This window comes from Microtus oregoni, unplaced genomic scaffold, assembly GCF_018167655.1.
Source record: "Microtus oregoni isolate MIOR12 unplaced genomic scaffold, Mior012 000027F_ref0000203, whole genome shotgun sequence".
Taxonomy (NCBI): domain Eukaryota; kingdom Metazoa; phylum Chordata; class Mammalia; order Rodentia; family Cricetidae; genus Microtus; species Microtus oregoni.
Window position 1 is genome coordinate 21,019,647 of NW_024543086.1, and position 16,563 is coordinate 21,036,209.

The 16,563-nt window shown below is 51.5% G+C and overlaps 2 protein-coding genes and 2 non-coding genes across 7 annotated transcripts; all 4 read left to right on the forward strand.

Annotated features, from left to right (window-relative positions):
* The first annotated feature begins 481 nt into the window (after positions 1-481).
* Positions 482-7,106, forward strand: Znf213 (zinc finger protein 213). Of its 4 annotated transcripts, none has more exons than XM_041675807.1 (7): positions 482-923; positions 2,677-3,178; positions 3,706-3,808; positions 4,008-4,078; positions 4,161-4,326; positions 5,536-6,190; positions 6,701-7,106. In XM_041675807.1, exons 2-7 carry the CDS (start codon positions 2,681-2,683, stop codon positions 6,723-6,725), a joined length of 1,518 nt encoding a protein of 505 aa, XP_041531741.1. In that variant the 5' UTR covers positions 482-923; positions 2,677-2,680; the 3' UTR covers positions 6,726-7,106. The 4 variants fall into 4 exon arrangements, with proteins under 4 accessions (XP_041531741.1, XP_041531744.1, XP_041531742.1 ...); XM_041675810.1 differs by having other exon boundaries at positions 2,677-3,091; XM_041675808.1 differs by having other exon boundaries at positions 482-717.
* A 2,802-nt stretch (positions 7,107-9,908) lies between these two features.
* LOC121464000 (putative caspase-16) lies at positions 9,909-12,498 on the forward strand. The gene is made up of 7 exons (XM_041676591.1): positions 9,909-9,931; positions 10,097-10,220; positions 10,469-10,691; positions 10,955-11,071; positions 11,410-11,457; positions 11,636-11,742; positions 12,385-12,498. Exons 1-7 carry the CDS (start codon positions 9,909-9,911, stop codon positions 12,496-12,498), a joined length of 756 nt encoding a protein of 251 aa, XP_041532525.1.
* Positions 12,499-13,207: 709 nt separating this feature from the next.
* On the forward strand, positions 13,208-13,280 carry Trnar-ccg. Its single transcript has one exon. It is a non-coding gene; the product is annotated as a tRNA-Arg (tRNA).
* A 1,541-nt stretch (positions 13,281-14,821) lies between these two features.
* Trnar-ccu lies at positions 14,822-14,894 on the forward strand. Its single transcript has one exon. It is a non-coding gene; the product is annotated as a tRNA-Arg (tRNA).
* Positions 14,895-16,563: the final 1,669 nt, after the last annotated feature.

The following is a 16,563-nucleotide window of genomic DNA, read 5'->3' on the forward strand; positions in this document are numbered from 1 at the left end:
CACAGGGAGTCAAACTGCCCTTGTCTATTTATAGGAAAATAAACATCAAAGATGTTTACAAAGTAAAGCTAACTCACCATTAACATCAATATTGCAACAATGCAGGGGTCCAGGCAGAGGTGGGCCTCCAGCTCAGTGTCCCCAGGCATCAGGACTTCTGCTCCTGAGCTCAGTACAGATGAAAATGCCGGTAGGTGGGAGGGGGATGGTGCCCAGGATGGAGGCTCCGCTCTAATTAGATTCCATTTTCCAGGAAGCTCCCAAGGACCTGATTTAGGATAAGTGCGACCCAGAAGGCGAAAAAGAGACTTCGCCAAAGCCGAGGGTTTCCCAGATTGGCCAGCCGTGGGAATTCTCCCTGTTGATTGGCCAGCCACCTCTAACAAGCGGCGCTCGAGATGGTAAGAGTGCCAACGCTGGTCGTCGCGCAGGCGCCTGCTAGCTTCCCAGCGATCTCCGCGCGGACTTCCGGCTCCGGGAGCTGGTGGGGAACCTCCGAGCACCTGGCGTCTCGGGGCCGTGTGCCCTGGGGGCGGGACCGGAGCGTCGTGGCGCGCGGTCGGGCTCCTGCGGATTCGGCGCCCGAGGCGCAGGCCGGAGGGGACGCGCTCCTCTGGGCAGCGCGGCCGCGGGCGGCCCCTTGCTCTCCGGGTCCCCGTCGCTCTCGCCAGGCTGCTGGGACCGTCCCCTTTTCCCACGTCCTGCCGAGCGACCCTGGTGAGTCCGGGCCCTCTCCGAGGACATCTCCTCGGTCCCTGGAGGATGAGGCAGAAGGCTCTACAGGAGAAGCGTAAATAAAGTGCTTGTAGTAGTGGAGAATTGGAAATCGCCCGGATGCATCAATCGGGTTGGTTCGGAAACTGCAGCACCCCCGTCTACTAATGAAGAAACGTTGCTAATTGAAAAACACAAAATCCAAAGTGGTACGCGCATAAGATTCATTTATGTAAAGCACACATAAAGCACTTGTCGATTTTGAAGCTAACAATTTTCAGTAAAAGCACAGGGGAAAATGCGGACCGTTATATATGAGATTGTTAGTTAATCAAAAGAAACATGTATATTAACATTCCCTTCTCGTTTTTTAAATTATGATGCTCATGCTAGTTAGACTGTTGAGACAAAAAAGGGCAAAAATTCAAATTACACTTTTGAGAATATTGTGAAGCAGTAGCAACATAAAATACAAATACATGCCATACACTCATATATAGTTGTGAATGAATGATGTCCATGGGGTATATGATACCACCCTGTATCTGGAGTAAGAAGTTTCTGGAATTTGTAAGATTTGTAAGGTTTTTTTTTTTTATGATTATGTTGTCTTGTTTGCCTACATGTAGTGCATTTCATGCATGCAGGGTTTGAGAAGGCCAATAGAGGGCGACAGATACCCTGTGATTAAAATTAACGATTTTTGAGCCTCCGAGTTGGTGCTGGGAATTTAACCCGCGCCTCTGCAGGAGAAACACAGACTCTTAACCACTGAGCCATCTCTCCAACCCTGTAGATTTGTGAGTTTTCAAATTTGAGAAAAATGACAGTGTGGTCTATCAGTGAAGGGACTCGAGACAACATTCATAATTAAACACAATAATTGTAACTTTTTGAGACAGTTTTGCTTTATATCCCATACTGGTCTCTAACTTTGGGCGCTCTGGCTTTGTTCCTTACAGTTCTGGAATTCCAGATATATATCACCATGCATGTACCACTACAGCCAGTGAAATTTTACAGCCTTTATGATGAAAAACATACCTTAAGAGTAGCTCAGTGAGGCTGGGTGGTGGTGGCACAGGCTTTAATCTCAGCACTCAGGAGGCAGAGGCAGGATCTCTGTGAGTTCAAGGCCAGTCTGGTCTAAAAAGTGAGTTCCAGGACAGCCAGGACTGTTACATAGAGAAAACAGAGAAACCCTGTCTTGAAATGCCACCCTCTTCCCCAACCGAAAGAAAGGAAGAAAAGCTCAGTGATTGAAGCTTTTTCTTTAGATTTTAGTAATTTTATGTGTATGAGTGTTTTACTGGCATAGAAGTGTGTATATCATCGGCAGAACTGTTGCCTGAGGAAGTCAGAAAGGGGGGTTGGGTCACCAAGAACTGGAGTTACAATGAATTGTGAGCCACTACGTAGGTGCTGGGAGGAGCGGAACCTGGGTCCTCTGAAAGAGCAACAAATGCTCTTAACTTCTGAGATCTCTCTTTGGCCCTCAATGATTTACATACACACACACCAGGATATCCTGTATCCAGGGCTAGCTTCAGACTTCACGTAACTGAAGACGAGCGAGTGCTGGGATTGCAGGTCTGTACCATCCCACCCAGTTTATAGTAGTGCTGGGCAACCAGTGTAACAACTGAGCCACAGCCACAGCGGGCTCAGGGAATCAATCTCCAGACTGCATAGACATACTTAATTCTGCTACTAAGCTTGAACAGTTACTATAAATGAAAATACAAATATGCTCATAGCAGCAGAAGTGCTTCCAAATGAGTGAGGTTAGGTTCTTGCGTTCCAGATTTGGGGTGTCAGATGTAGTGATAAAGGACTGTGGGTCTGATAGAGACAGTGAAGCCTAAAGAGCTTTAGGGGTACAAAAGGCTAAGGTGCCAGATCCTAGACTTTGTTGGCATATTCCACTCTTCCTCAAATACTGTTCTTCTGCTCTTTCTGTAGGCATATGTGTCCTGATGCCGGCCCAGCTGTCACCGAGAGCCCCTCTGGGAGACTGAAAGGGTCGCCTCTGGAGCCCCAGGCTAGGGTCGACTTAGGCCAGGGAATGGCATCCTTCCGGGAGCTCCAAGACCGTGCTCTTGGGGAGGAAGAAGGACTTCTGATTGTGAAGGTGGAAGATTGCTCTTGGGAGCAGGAACCTGCCCAGCAGGTGGACAGCGAGGATTCAGAAGCCTGCCGCCAGCGCTTCCGTCAGTTCAGCTACCAGGATGTGGCTGGGCCGCAGGAAGCCTTCAGCCAGCTCTGGAAGCTCTGCTGCCGCTGGCTGCGGCCAGAGCTGCACAGCAAGGAGCAGATCCTGGAATTGCTGGTGCTGGAGCAGTTCCTGGCTGTGCTGCCAGGGGAGATCCAAGCCCAGGTGCAGAGACGGCATCTTGGGAGTGGCAAGGAAGCTGTCGCTTTGGTGGAGGACATACAGAATCAGTCCTTGAAAGCCAGGCCACAGGTGAAGGGTCCTTTCCATGTCTAGGAGCCTGAAGAGTTGAGGCCATCTTCATGGAGACAAATCTCTACAGGGACAGGGAAACACTGAGTCCAGGGAAGTACACACACACACACACACACACACACACACAATCCCAGTGCTGCACGGGATGCTTTTCTGAAAGACAAGTCTTAAGTCAAGGGTACCCTGCAGTCTTGAGTCCTTGACATTGGGAGCCTCTGGGGATATGCTAATGATCAGCTAGGGTGTGGGATTCTGCCTTGGCAGGAGGACCACCCTCCCCCACACCACACCCACCTTCCTCCTTTGCTAAGTAGCTATAACTTTAGCCTTTTAGGGATTGTTTCTTGCCTCTTGATCAGGAAGTGTCACATTCTTCTCTGGTCTTTTCTGGGTCTTCATTCTTCTCTTGCCCCACCCAACCCTCAGGTTCCTAATGGGTGTGTCTCCTACCTCCTTCCATCCCCCCCCCCCCCCCACCCCCGGGTCTGGTCTGTGCTAATGGGCTTATTGCTGTTACAACACAGGATGAACCATCTGAAGTGGAGCCTAAGGCAGCAGGCCAGGCACTCCAAACTCCACAGCCTCCCCAGAAGCAGCTCCCTGCACCCCAAGTGCGGCACAGCCATGGTAAGACTCTTTGTTCAGCAGTGTGGCTACACAGGGCCTAGATTTCTTCTCTACGATTGCCCTGAGGGTCACAGGCACAGGGAAGCCCAGTCACATGAGCATGCGTGTGCATGCATTTGGTGTGTGTACATTTGCAAGTGTAGATGAAGCCGTCAGTCTCGGCCCTTGACCTGTATGAAGCTCTGTTCTTTGCCTTCAGCCGAGCTTCCTGTTCTTAAAGAAGGACAGACAGGAGAGACGATGGATGTCTCCTTTGCCTCCGCAGTGCCTGTGAGTTAGCAGTCCCTTTGTTCCCTCAGAGGACTTGGTGCAGGTGAACATATAATTTGACCCCTCCTGTCCCCATTCACAGCTGCCTGGGAGACCTCAGCTGAGTCATATCTCCCCATTCCAAAAACCTGTGGCATCAGGAGACATCCCTTTCTATTTTTCCCGAGAAGAATGGGGCTCCCTGGACCCTGCTCAGAGGGATCTCTTCTGGGACATAAAGAGAGAGAACTCCCGGAATGCTGCTCTCGGTAAGCAGATCTATGGGGCCCTCTTTCTGCTGTGATCCTGGCTTTTCTTCCCACCCTTGCCTAACCAGGTTCTAAAGCTAGCCTTTTCTGAGTTTCTGCAACAGTCTCCTGTGATGTTCAAGTGACTACGTCTCTGTGGGTTTTGTGACCAGCTGACCAGTGTTCTCTGTGCCAGCGCCATGCTGAGGGCGCCACGCTGAGGGTGCCATGCTGAGGGCTTGGAAGGGCATTTTCTCGTCAGACCTCAGTCTGGTGCATAGGAATGTTTGTCCCCAGACAGCATTCTGAGATCCAGTGAGGTTGATGTCAGCCACAGACATGCTAAAACCAAAACAAAAGCAAGCTAGCTGCACCCCAGTATTTGAACTCACTTTTTCTCAGCATCTTACTTACGTGGCAGCACTGTGAGTGGGTTGGGGTTCCTCCCTGACCAAGGCTGCTGTGTGTTGTGTCTGCAACGCTGGAGCCTAAGGAATGATGGGCCGCCGCACTAGCTACACACGCTGGTGCCTTCAGTTTACAGGCAGGGAATGAGCCCTTGGCTTCAGCTGTGGTGAGTGACACTGGCCACAGGTGGGGAACAGGCAGAGGGTCTTTGTAACAGCAGTCGCTTCTGTAGAAGGATCAGCTCAGCGGCTCCCTAAGGCTACCTCAGAGCTCTTCTTTTGCTGCCCTTTTATCATCTTCCCCTTAAAAAATGGACTTTTAGCCGGGCGGTGAACTGGACTTTTAGCCGGGCGGTGGCGGCGCACGCCTTTAATCCCAGCACTCGGGAGGCAGAGGCAGGCGGATCTTTGTGAGTTCGAGGCCAGCCTGGTCTACAAGAGCTAGTTCCAGGACAGACTCCAAAGCCACAGAGAAACCCTATCTCGAAAAACTAAAATTAAATTAAAATAAAATATAATAATAAAATGGACTTTTAAAATAAAATTACATTTTAATATTTTTATTTTGTGTGCAATACAGAGAGGTGCATGTGTGGACCTCAGAGGATGGCTTTCTGTAGTTCCTTTCTCAATGTAGGTTCTGGGGGGACAAAGCTCAGGCTTGGTGGTTAGGCTTGACAGCAGGTGACTGTATTCATTCAGCCATTTTGCTCGCCCATATGGTCGTTTTGTAGGACAGAAGTCTGGGCTGCAGCAGCCTGAATCTCAAAACTTCCCGTCCTAGAGTCAAGGGACACTAAAGAGGCTTCTCCCCACCTTGCAGGTTTGGGATCCAAAAGCCAGAACAAGAGATCTCCAGAGGAGGCTGTGACAACAATGTCCGGACAGACTAACTGTGAAGTGACTATGTCCTGCAATCCCGAGGAGGCTGACACCGAGGTCTGGGAGACCAAGAACCCACCAAGGACGGCCGTGGGCCCGCTGGTGGTGGCGCATCGGGGGCGGCCGCCCACGCGCAGGCGCCAGTTTCGGGATTTAGTGACTGAGAAGCCGCACAGCTGCGGGCAGTGCGGGAAGCGCTTCCGCTGGGGCTCAGACCTAGCCCGGCACCAGCGAACACACACTGGTGAGAAGCCACACAAATGTCCTGAATGCGACAAGAGCTTCCGCAGCTCTTCGGACCTGGTGCGTCACCAGGGCGTGCACACGGGCGAGAAGCCCTTCTCCTGTTCTGAGTGTGGCAAGAGCTTCAGCCGGAGCGCCTACCTGACAGACCACCAGCGCATCCACACAGGGGAGAAGCCCTTCGGCTGCAGCGAGTGCGGGAAGAGCTTCTCATTGCGCTCCTACCTGCTGGACCACCAGCGTGTGCACACGGGCGAGCGGCCTTTTGGCTGTGGCGAGTGTGACAAGAGCTTCAAGCAGCGTGCACACCTCATCGCGCACCAGAGCCTACATTCCAAGACGGACCTACTCGGGTGAGTCGCCAGTGGGACCTGAACAGTCCAGCGAGGTGGACACTCCCTGTGATTCTCCCGGACTCTCTTTGTTCGTCTTGGAGAATTCTTCTCTTGCCTGTGACCACTGCCAGCCTATGGAAGGGACCCAAGGCCTCTGTATTCTGAACTGGCCTGCCTGCTCCCGGGATCTGCCACCTGTCTCTCCCCTTCCTGCTCTGAATTTCTCTTCCACTTGTTGCCTGGAGTTTCACAGTTTCTAGGTGGTGTGAGGCCTCCCGGGCAGGACCTAGGGTTTCTCCCCAGGACCCTCCGGGCTTCCTTGGCTGGAGGCTCTCTGTTTCTGTCTACTTGTGCCTTCCTGTGGGGACTGGCCTCCATTCTCAGGGGACTGCTTGGCTTTGGCAAGGACCATGGGCCCATACCAATGAGAATTTAGGTCCTGGGTTCAGTCTCAGCAGCTTCCTGGCCTTCACCCCCCACACTCCCCCACTTCCAACCTGTGACCCCTCTTTTCTGCCCCAACCCCAGGAAGCGCCTAGCTGTCGTGCTGTGAGCCCTGAGACACTGCCCTGCAGGTCTGGACGTTAGTGGAGGTGGTGGCTGTAGCAGCAGGCTGGCTCTGGAGAACACCCGTTCCTCCAGACGTGCGGCCTTTGTCGTACGTACATTAGCACTCTGTCAGTCAGCACTTTGTAGCTGACACCTGAGCACTGTATTCATGTTTTTAGTCTGCATTGTGTGCAGACTGACGTTAACAGGACAGCATAGACCCTCCAAAAGGGCTCAGCCCGGTGGGGTTCAGAAGGGTTTGAATAGGGGCTGGAGAGATGGCTCAGAGGATAAGAGCACTGGCTGCTCTTCCAGAGGTCCTGAGTTCAATTCCCAGCAACCACATGGTGGCTCACAACCATCTGCAATGAGATCTGTCACCCTCTTCTGGCGTGCAGGCATACATGGAGGCAGAATGTTGTATACATAATAAATAAATAAATCTTAAAAAAAAAAAGAAAAAAAAAAGAAGGGTTTGAATAAACATGGACCTTTGCCTTGAGGCTGTCATTTTTTAGCTGTGGAGTTATCTTGTGGCTTGTTAATGCTGATAGTTGGGGTGTCTGCAGTCACCAGGGAGAGCCACATCTTGTACCTGCAGTCCTGTGACTGACTCTGCTGTGTCAGTCGGTGCAGTCCTGGTGTGGAAGAACAGGAGTCAAGCGTGACTTGAAGTCTGCCAGGTCCTCCTTCACTTGCGGTGGTAAAGTGAGCAAGGGGCCAAAGGGGAACTGACTGGCCGAATGAGGGGACATACCTGCTGCTGTGGGATCAAGAGCTCAGCTGGCCCTGTGTGAGCTTGAAGTTGTCAGAGGGGTTCATCAGCTTCTATTACCAGCCCCCAGTACAAGCTGGGGCCTACACTGAGCTAGTGGTGCCTGGTCGGGGCCAGTCACTCCTTGTCTGATCTTGCTGATCCTCTGGGTTCATTCTGTCAGACTTAGGGGGCCTCTCCTGGGGATAGATAGAGACGAGATGTTCTGTCCCTTACTAACTGATTTATGCGTGCCAGCCTTTGTCCCCAGGGTCCCTCCTCTGCCAGCCCCCAGTATAGCACCTTGTGGTCTCAACCTTCCCCATTTCCCACCTGAGACCCAGCAGGTTCCAGTCAGCTGTTCCTGCCTCTGCAAGCTCTGCACTGCCGTCTGCTTGGACTTTGTGCACAGTCTCATGGAGGGTAGGGTGGAAAGGATGCTGGGAATAGTATGGGCTGTAGAGCTGGCAGCTCCCTCCTAAGGGAGACACGTAGGTGTAACACGATCAGATAGGAGCATGGGCCAAGGACTAAGAATAGAATTGAGCTCAAGCTCGTGGCTCAGGTGGGAACACAGGAATGCCAGCCATGAAGTTATCAGCCAGAGCTAGAGAAGGGAGCTAGGCTGGAGGAGTGGAGCCCAGGGTTACCAAAGAAGGGCAAAGTCCAGATGGGATCATAGCAGTTGATAGGAGGCAACATGTGTAGAAAAGGGCAAGGATCAGGCCCCAGTGTGCTTGGGACCAGAGCCAGAGAGTAAGCTCTGGGCTTGGAGGAAGCCCCACTGGGCCTCATGGCCTTCCTGGTGTCTGGGACCCTGCAGGCGGCTGCACAGCTGGCAGATGCTTGGGACAGCTTGGGAAGACAGGTACTGGGATGCTCTGCCTGGCTCAGTCCATTCCCAACGCCCAGCTGGGCTTCAGCCCAGTATAGCTCTGACTTTCCTTCCCCAGAGAAAATACAGGGTGCGGGGTTCAAGGGTAGCCTTGATACTCAGCAGTCCTGGGGTGTCTGCGGCTGCAGCTGCTGCCCTGGATGGTGTGTTCCAGGCTCTGGGCTTTGAAAACTGTGAGAAGAGGAAGGTCTCAGTCCAGGTGAGACTTACCCTGCAATCTTCACCCTCTGCCACAGCGCTGACCCTTAGCTGGGGCCTCACCAGACTTTGCCTCTTTCTCGTAGAGCTTCCACGAGGAGCTGAGTTTGTTCCGGGAGCAGCTGGATATCCAGAGGGGTGCTGTGGGGTGTGCCCTTGTGGTCTTGATGGCCCCCAGTGGGCAGCTAAGGCGGTCACAGCTGCTGGTTCAGGAGCTGAGTCGCTGTGGGGCCCTGCAGGGTTGCCCCAAAATCTTCCTGTTGCTCTCTAGTGGCCTCAAGGGTGAGTGTCTAGGCGGTGACCCCAGTTCAGGGAGGGAGAAGTGAAGGTGGGGGATGAACAGGATAGCTGGGACCTTCTGGCTTACCTACACAGCCCTGTGGTGCTTCTCCCCCAGCTGCCTGGGAGCCTGAAGTTTTCCTCACGGGTCTGGGGGAAATCTGCAGCCAACGTCCTCACTGGTCACTTCTGCAGCTGCTGACGGAGGTGGGGGGACCCAGAAGAAGGGAAGGCGGGGCCTGTGTCTCCCTGGCTCCCCAGAGTTAAATTTATGCACACTCTGTTGCATCTGTTCTGAAAACCTTTATCAGCTACACACATGCACGGGCTGCAGGACATGCCTTCACGCCCACATGGGACCACCATACTCCAAACTTTCTCTACATCCTATGCCTTTGCCTGAAGTAGTCCCTGAAAGTGGTGTGCCCTCCCTGGTGGCCTGGCCAGTCTCACTGTCATCGTGCTAACTTTCCTTGTGCTCCTGGTATCTACAGTGAGACTTCTGCCTCACCCTTTGACACTCGAGCAGGCAGTGGCTGCTACCCTGTTGTACTGAAAGGGCCTTGTGACTGAGATGGGGTTTCAGTCCTGAGGTCTGAACATCTTGCCCGGCAATCCAGTGGTGTCTGAGTGACATAGAAGTGAGAGCTGTGGACCCCAGCTCTGCTCCATGGCTCCCTCAGCCTAGCACCGCCTCCTCCACAGACCTGTGCTTCTCCAGGCCTCTGTGTATTAATCCCTAGGGTGAGATAATGAATTTGAGTATGAGTCAGAGCCTAGGTCTTGCTTAAGTCCATCCTGACTTCTGTGTTCCCCTCTACCTCCCTGCTATGTGACCTCCAAAGCCTGTAGTAGCTCTGAGCAGGCTAAGTTTTCCCTGAAGCCAAGAGCCTGACCCTCTGCTTAGGATGCAGCCCACGCCCATCCCTAACAGCGCAGCTCTCTGAGGCGTCCGTGGGCCCTGCCCTCTCAGCTCTTTTGCAGAGTAGCTGAAGAGTCTGCTGGGAATACCTACTGCCCATTCTTTAGGACCTCCTTGCGGGGGACCCTGTGTTTGGGAGATGTGGAGCCCTGGAGGCCAGAGGTGAGAGGCTAGTCCTGTGTGGACAGTTGCAAGTTGGGTGGAGGCTGAGAGAGATACAGATGGGGAGAGGAGGAACTGGGAGTCCCCTCAGCCCACTGTGTGCCCCTAACTCTCTGTACAGTCAGACTCCAGACCAAGTGCACAGTATGACCTGTCTGGGACCAGGGCCGCCCTCCTACTGGCTGTGATTCAAGACCGGCTTGGGGCACAGCATGATGTGGCAGCACTGGTGGACCTGTGCCAGGCCTTAGGCTTCAAGGTCACCTTGAGGACAGACCCTACAGCTCAGGTCAGGGGAAGCCCAAAATTGGTAGTTCTTGGAAGGAAGGGTACCCCTCCCCTAGGACCCTGGAGTTTTCCTTGCTAGGTTTCTTCCGCATCACAGGCAGGAAGTACATCTATATGTCTAGCCTCTGACAGTCACTTCCCTGCCTTGGGAAGCCTGCTCTCCAAGGTCGAGGCTGAAGAAGTGGCCCCAGCCCCCTGAAGGGCAATCAGAGGCTGGTTCAGACCTTGTCCTTGTCCTCACCACTTTAGGCATTCCGGGGGGAGCTGGTTCAGTTCCGGGAAAAGCTGGGAGCTCACAAGGGCCCTGTGAGCTGTGCCCTACTGGCCCTGATGGCCCACGGGGGGCCACAAGGGCAGTTGCTGGGGGTTGATGGGCAAGAAGTACAGTCCGAGATGTTGGTCCAGGAGCTGAACTGCTGCCAGGCACTGCGTGGCCGCCCCAAGGTCTTCCTGCTTCAGGCCTGCCGTGGGGGTAAGAGGCCCTGCCTCCAGCCCAACCAGCTCTCCTGGCTTTCCTCTGCCAGTCCTTGCCCCCCCCCCCCACTTCCCACCCACCTCCTCCAGGAAGCCTGCACACTAGCCTTTCCTCGCCCCTCTCAATCCTCTCCACAACCTTGAGCTTGTATGACTATTGCCAGCTCTACAAGCCTGCCCCACTATTAATATGGAGTCTGGATGACCCAGAAATATCCTGAGGTACCACTGAGTGAACATATCTGCCCCCTCCTTCTCCAGAGAACAGGGATCCTGGTGTGGGGCCAAGAGCCCTCCCATGGTACAGGCGCTGGCTGCAAGCGCCCCCAGGCATCCCCACCCAGGCAGATGTTCTCCAGGTTCACGTTGACGCCCCAGGTGGGTCTGCTTTCCTTTAGAGCTTGGGCTTGGTACACTGGTGGGAATCAGCCCTGGCATACTTCCAGGACTGTCATCTTGGGTTCTGTTATCCCCTCTGCCCCTTCTTTGCCAAGATTCAGGGAGGGACCTGACTGAGCCTAGCAGCTTGGAGTCAGCAAAGAGAACTCGCTTCTCTGAGTTCATACAGTCCGAGTGCTGTAAGGCCGGTGGTTTTCCATCTGTCTTCCTTCCCTGCACTCTTTCTGCTGCCCCTGTGCTGCTCTTGAACCAGAGATGACAAACCCGAGGCAGGTGGAGTCCCAGGATGCCAGTAAAGGGAGTTGACTCTTTTGCAGGGAGCACTGGCCAAGCAGACATCCTTACTGTCTACTCAGCTGCTGAGGGTAAGAAGCCTGTGGTTGTTGCTAGACCTAGCTTCCTGCCCTGAGACCTGGAGTGACACCCAGATACCCAGAATACCCTCTCCCTGCCCGTCTCACTCCTCCCACCCTCAATAGGCTTCTAGGGTTGGGATGCTAGAGGGAAGGAGCCCAAGACTGACCGACTCACTCCCTGGCATAGGCTGTGTGGCCTATCGGGACGAAGAAAAGGGCTCAGACTTCATCCAGACGCTGGTGGAGGTCATGAGAGCCAACCCAGGAGGAGATCTCATTGAGCTGCTGACTGAGGTGTGAAGGGCGGGGACAGGGATAGACAAAGTCTGGGTTGGTAGTAGTGTTCCCTTCACCTCCCACTTGCCCCAAGGAAAGGAGAAGGTGTGCTAGCGCTCTCTCTCTCTCTCTCTCTCTCTTCCCTTCTCTTCCTTTATCCCTCTCCCCCTCTCCTCCTTTATCCCTCCTCCTCCTCCTCCCCCCCCCTCTCTCTCTCTGCCCCTCTCCCTTTCTTTCTAGAACAATAAAAACCTTTATTACTAGGAGGGATCTCAGGCCCACACAATATGAAATGATCAAACACACGTGGCACTTTGATCAGACCAACTGAGCAGATATACATATGGGGTAGGAGCCTTTCCCACTGGGCGAGAGCAAGGAACTCATGTTAAACCTCTGGGGCAGTGTGAAGCTCAAAGACGATTAAGTAGTACTTGGAATTTTAGGCTTGCAGAACAAGACAATAGCCGGGTGTTGTGGGGGCATGCATGTGGCTGGAAGGTAGCGTCGGGATCTCCGAGTTTGCGACCAGCCTGGGTTACTGTAGTGAGATTGTCTGAGAAAGCATCCCCTCCCCCACAAAGAAACCGCCAGCAGACAAGGACTGCGGTGGGTGTGCCAGACTGAGCCCTCGGGCCCTAGCTGAGTGTCACTCCTCAGGTCAACAGGAGGGTTTGTGAACTGGACGTGCTTGGGCCGGAAAGTGATGAACGGCGCAAGGCGTGCTTGGAGATCTGCAGCTCCCTCCGGCGCCGGCTCTGTTTAAAGAATTGACAGTCAGGCTACTTCCGCTCCATCCTCCTTCCGCACTCTGTCAGCGTTGCAGCACCTTGGGTGTGGGAGCTCAGAAGCGTGCAATAAATACCTGTTCAAGGTCGTTGTGCCCTGGGAAAAGCACACTTTCTCTGAAATAAGTGAGATAAAGTACCTGGCACTAGAAAGAGGAACAGCTGTGCTCCTGGGGACCAGAGGTTAAATTAGGGTTTGTGCCTCGCGTCCGGGACTATAGAACCTAACAGGGCTGGTCGGATATGCTGGGAGCGGCCTAAGGAGAAGAGTCCTGGGAAGGTCCAGCTCAGGGATCGCAATTCTTCCCTGCCGAGTCCACGGTGCGTGCGTTCCTCAGTCTCCACCTGACTCGGGGCACCGAGGTGCCGGAGAGGCGAGCCAAGTCGGGTCGCAGACTGTAAGAGACCATTGCGGATATACCAGTGACGTGATGGCGCAAGCGCATGGGCTGTCCCTGATCCTGAGTTGAGGGCCAGCAAGTGGAGGACGAGATCAGAAAGACGAGCCTCTCAGATCCGGAGGGACTTATGCTGGCTGACTGCCCAGGAAGGTTCATACTGATTCAAACTTGAGGCTAACAGCTCTCACTAAATAGTTTAGCCGAAGGGGCGGGACCTTTTTCCGGTTAAGCAAGCATGCGCAGTAGGCTCTTGAGAATGCCTTATACAGAGAGCTAGGGCAATGGAAGTTGTAGGGCCGCGTGGCCTAATGGATAAGGCGTCTGATTCCGGATCAGAAGATTGGGGGTTCGAGTCCCTTCGTGGTCGCTGCAAGTGTGCGATTTTTTTACAAACCCTAATTTAAGAATTTCCCATTCTCGTATTTGCTTTCTTTTCACCCCACGGCTCGGAGGAGGCTCGGAGGACTCCCGATTTCCAACGTGCTTGTAATCAACAGGTGAAGCTAGTTTAAACTAGACTATGAGCAGTTCGAATTAGCGCCGGGGAAAGGAAAACAAAAAACGCCAGATTGGGCTGCTTGCGGCAGAGTTGGAGCTGTCCAAGAGGAAGCCAAAGACAGAGTTGGAGCTGTCCAAGAGGAAGCCAAAGACACTAGGATTAAAAAATTCAGTAGGCAGCTACGATGAGAAACCTTGTTTCCAAAAACCAAACAACTCGACTAGATTATCCGGTTGATTGCACAATGTGGTGGATGCAGGTGACGTCACTGAAGAGGACGTCAATTAAAGCAGTAAATTTGGTTTATGTATATGTCCACAGCTCTAAAATTCGCGAAACAATCAAATAGATTAGGTTTCTTACGATGCGAAGGTGTCCAGTCCAGGAAATCCCACCCTGCATTTGGGAGGTGGAGGCAGGAGAGTTAAAGGCCAGTCTTGTTTCAACAACAACAAGCCGTCTCCTTACAGGTCCAGTCTAAGGACCTGTAAAAATATAAATTTTTAAATAGCAAGAATATGTCCAGGATTGAGTTGACATTTCTCCTGGTGTGTGTGTGTAGGGGTGTCTCCATTCAAGGGATTCGGTGTAATCGGAAACGTCTTTCATCCCCGCAACTCCCACGGGAGCCACATGAGGCGAGGGCCGGGATCCAGCTCACGTGGCACAGAGTTGTGCGGAGTCATTTGCTCTTTAATGTTATAGTGGTTTAATAAGGCTTGTAAATATAAGTTAGATTAGTAGTTACACACACCCCCCCGCCCCAACACACACACACGAGATAAAGGAGAGTCAAAAGGACATGAAGGTAAATGTAACTGGGCTGGAACGCAAATTTAGATTAGATTTTTTTTTTTTTTTTTTTTTTGAGGATGAGGGTATCGAGTAAAATATATAGGTCAGCTGTATACTCAAAAAAAGTGAAGATCTGTCCCTACCAAGTAGCGTTTGGTCGAAGAGTCAGAGGGAGAGGACCAAAAAGGCCGAGCACTGTGCACTCTTTCTGGACAGGGAATCGTCACCGCAAGGCACCGCAAAACATGTAATAGCGTACCGGCTCCTGTATCTTGCACCGCAAACACGTTTTCCCTACCCGCCGTCACGGTTCAAAGGGCTCACTCAATATTTGAATCTTGGACACCTTGCACACAGATATACGTAATACCCACTCTAGACCAATGGGCTAAGATAGAACCAGCGAAGTAGTTTTCAGTTTCTTCTTCAAAGTGAAGGTCCCGGGGTGCTTCGGGGCCTTAATTTAATCAGAGTTAGAGCCTTGCCTGAAAATGGACACAGAAATCTGGCAAAAGAGCAGCAATTTGTGAAAAAATAGCACACACAGCAAAGGGACACGGAAACTACGAAGAGAAACAAACTAGTGGAGGATTCATATTTCATCCCTCTCGTCAGCCCCGGTGGCCTAATGGATAAGGCATTGGCCTCCTAAGCCAGGGATTGTGGGTTCGAGTCCCACCCGGGGTAAGAAGGCTGTGTTTTAGACACCTGGAAAACGAATGTTAAGGAATTATACACAGACATTAAAAAATGTCGAGAGGATTTTTGACACACTTTTAAAGTTAGAGGTAGTGTTGTGTTTTTAAATGAAAGCAAACTAACAGTTTACAAAATAAGTGATTTCGTTTGAACTTTTTTGGTGGTTTTTTTTTTTTGTTGTTTGTTTTTTCTTCTTCCGAGATAGGGTTTCTCTGTGTAGCCTGGCTGTCCTGTTAACTCTCTCTGTAGACCAAACTGGCCTGGAACTCAGATCCACCTGTCTCTGCTTCCCCAGAGCTGGGATTAAACGCAAAATTGTTTTGTTTTTAATAAACACAATTATTTAGGGATCAACTTCACAGACAACGGATTAGTTATATAGATTGGTGCTCGGAGCCTATATATGGCTCAGTGGCAGACACAAAAGCACAGAAGACTATTTTCTTAGCTTTAGTACATGTTTAAAATAGATAATAATTCTGTATTTTAAAACTCTGTATAATGCATGGCTTCATCCTTAGGGTAAAACTTTCCCAAAATACAAGGGTTAATTAATCTACTGTAAAATTGGAAGCTTCTGACGCATTATGACCCAGGGAACCTTCCTAATTAATTAATTAATTCATGCTGCCTTTCACATGAAGGCCTCCTTGAGGCTGCCAGTTCCCATTAGCTGTGATTCTGCAACCTGCGGGGTGAAATTCTACTTTGTTTCATCAAGAGCAATCCTGTGGCTACAAGATGGAGGTCTTGGAGGTATGGAGGTCTTTGGGAATTTGGCCCTGGCTTTCTTTCTTTTTTCTCTTTTTCTCAATAGTTTACCCTGAGATTGGCCCTGACTTTCAACAAGACACACTTGTTTTAGAACAATTTATAATTTTTATTACTAAAAAAAAAAAGGTTCAAAACGAGGGTGGCGGCGGTCATCTATAATCCCAGCGTTAGGGAGGCAGAGGCAGGTGAGTCTTTTATTGGCCAGCCTGGTCTACATCTCGAGTTCCAGGACAATCTGGATTGGAACTTGCTTTTAAAAATCTGCTTAAAAAAAAAAAAAGTCGGGGGGCCGGACTTCATATTTATTTCACTTTCTGACCCTGTCCTTTCAACATTTTCACAATGATTTCTGCTTTCTAAAATGGAAAGCAGACACTTAGCACAGGTGGAGCCCCCAGAGATTCTGCCAGTCTAGAAAGGACTCAGTTCCCACAGCACGAGGATGTTGGTGCTTTCCCGTCTTTATCCGCTACAGGTAAAACAAAGCCGTTAGCCTCGTGTGTTAGAGGCTGTATTGCAGGAGAGCCCACCTTAGTTCCATTCCTCGACCGGATGGAAAGAGGTAGAGCTTCTTGAAGTCTGTGGAGTCACCGCCTAGTCTTGGAAGTTTCAAGAAATCCAGGGAGGTGGTGCCCTTCTCCAAGCAGAGTCCATAGACAGGGCCCTGAATGTTCTTCGTATTGTACCTGTAACTTTTATTTAAGTATGATATACCTGTAAAGTGTCAGGTTAAATATATAAATTTTAAATAAAAAGAGAGAAAAACCTGGCTCTGCCTCCGCAGGTTTCTGATTCTGTAGCGCTGTATATGAAATCCTCGGCCATGAGCACCAGTTCCTGCAGTACACAGACTTCTGCCCGTTCGCAGACTTCATAGACAAAA

Bases quoted from the DNA above. Each gene is read 5' to 3' on its own strand.
- Znf213 (XM_041675807.1), top strand. From the start codon at position 2,681: ATGTGTCCTGATGCCGGCCCAGCTGTCACCGAGAGCCCCTCTGGGAGA. The intron at 4,327-5,535 runs GTAAGCAGATCT...CCCACCTTGCAG, and splicing joins CTCCCGGAATGCTGCTCTCG to GTTTGGGATCCAAAAGCCAG. The intron at 6,191-6,700 runs GTGAGTCGCCAG...CCCCAACCCCAG, and splicing joins TCCAAGACGGACCTACTCGG to GAAGCGCCTAGCTGTCGTGC.
- LOC121464000 (XM_041676591.1), top strand. From the start codon at position 9,909: ATGTGGAGCCCTGGAGGCCAGAG. The intron at 11,072-11,409 runs GTGGGTCTGCTT...ACTCTTTTGCAG, and splicing joins GGTTCACGTTGACGCCCCAG to GGAGCACTGGCCAAGCAGAC. The intron at 11,458-11,635 runs GTAAGAAGCCTG...TCCCTGGCATAG, and splicing joins TGTCTACTCAGCTGCTGAGG to GCTGTGTGGCCTATCGGGAC.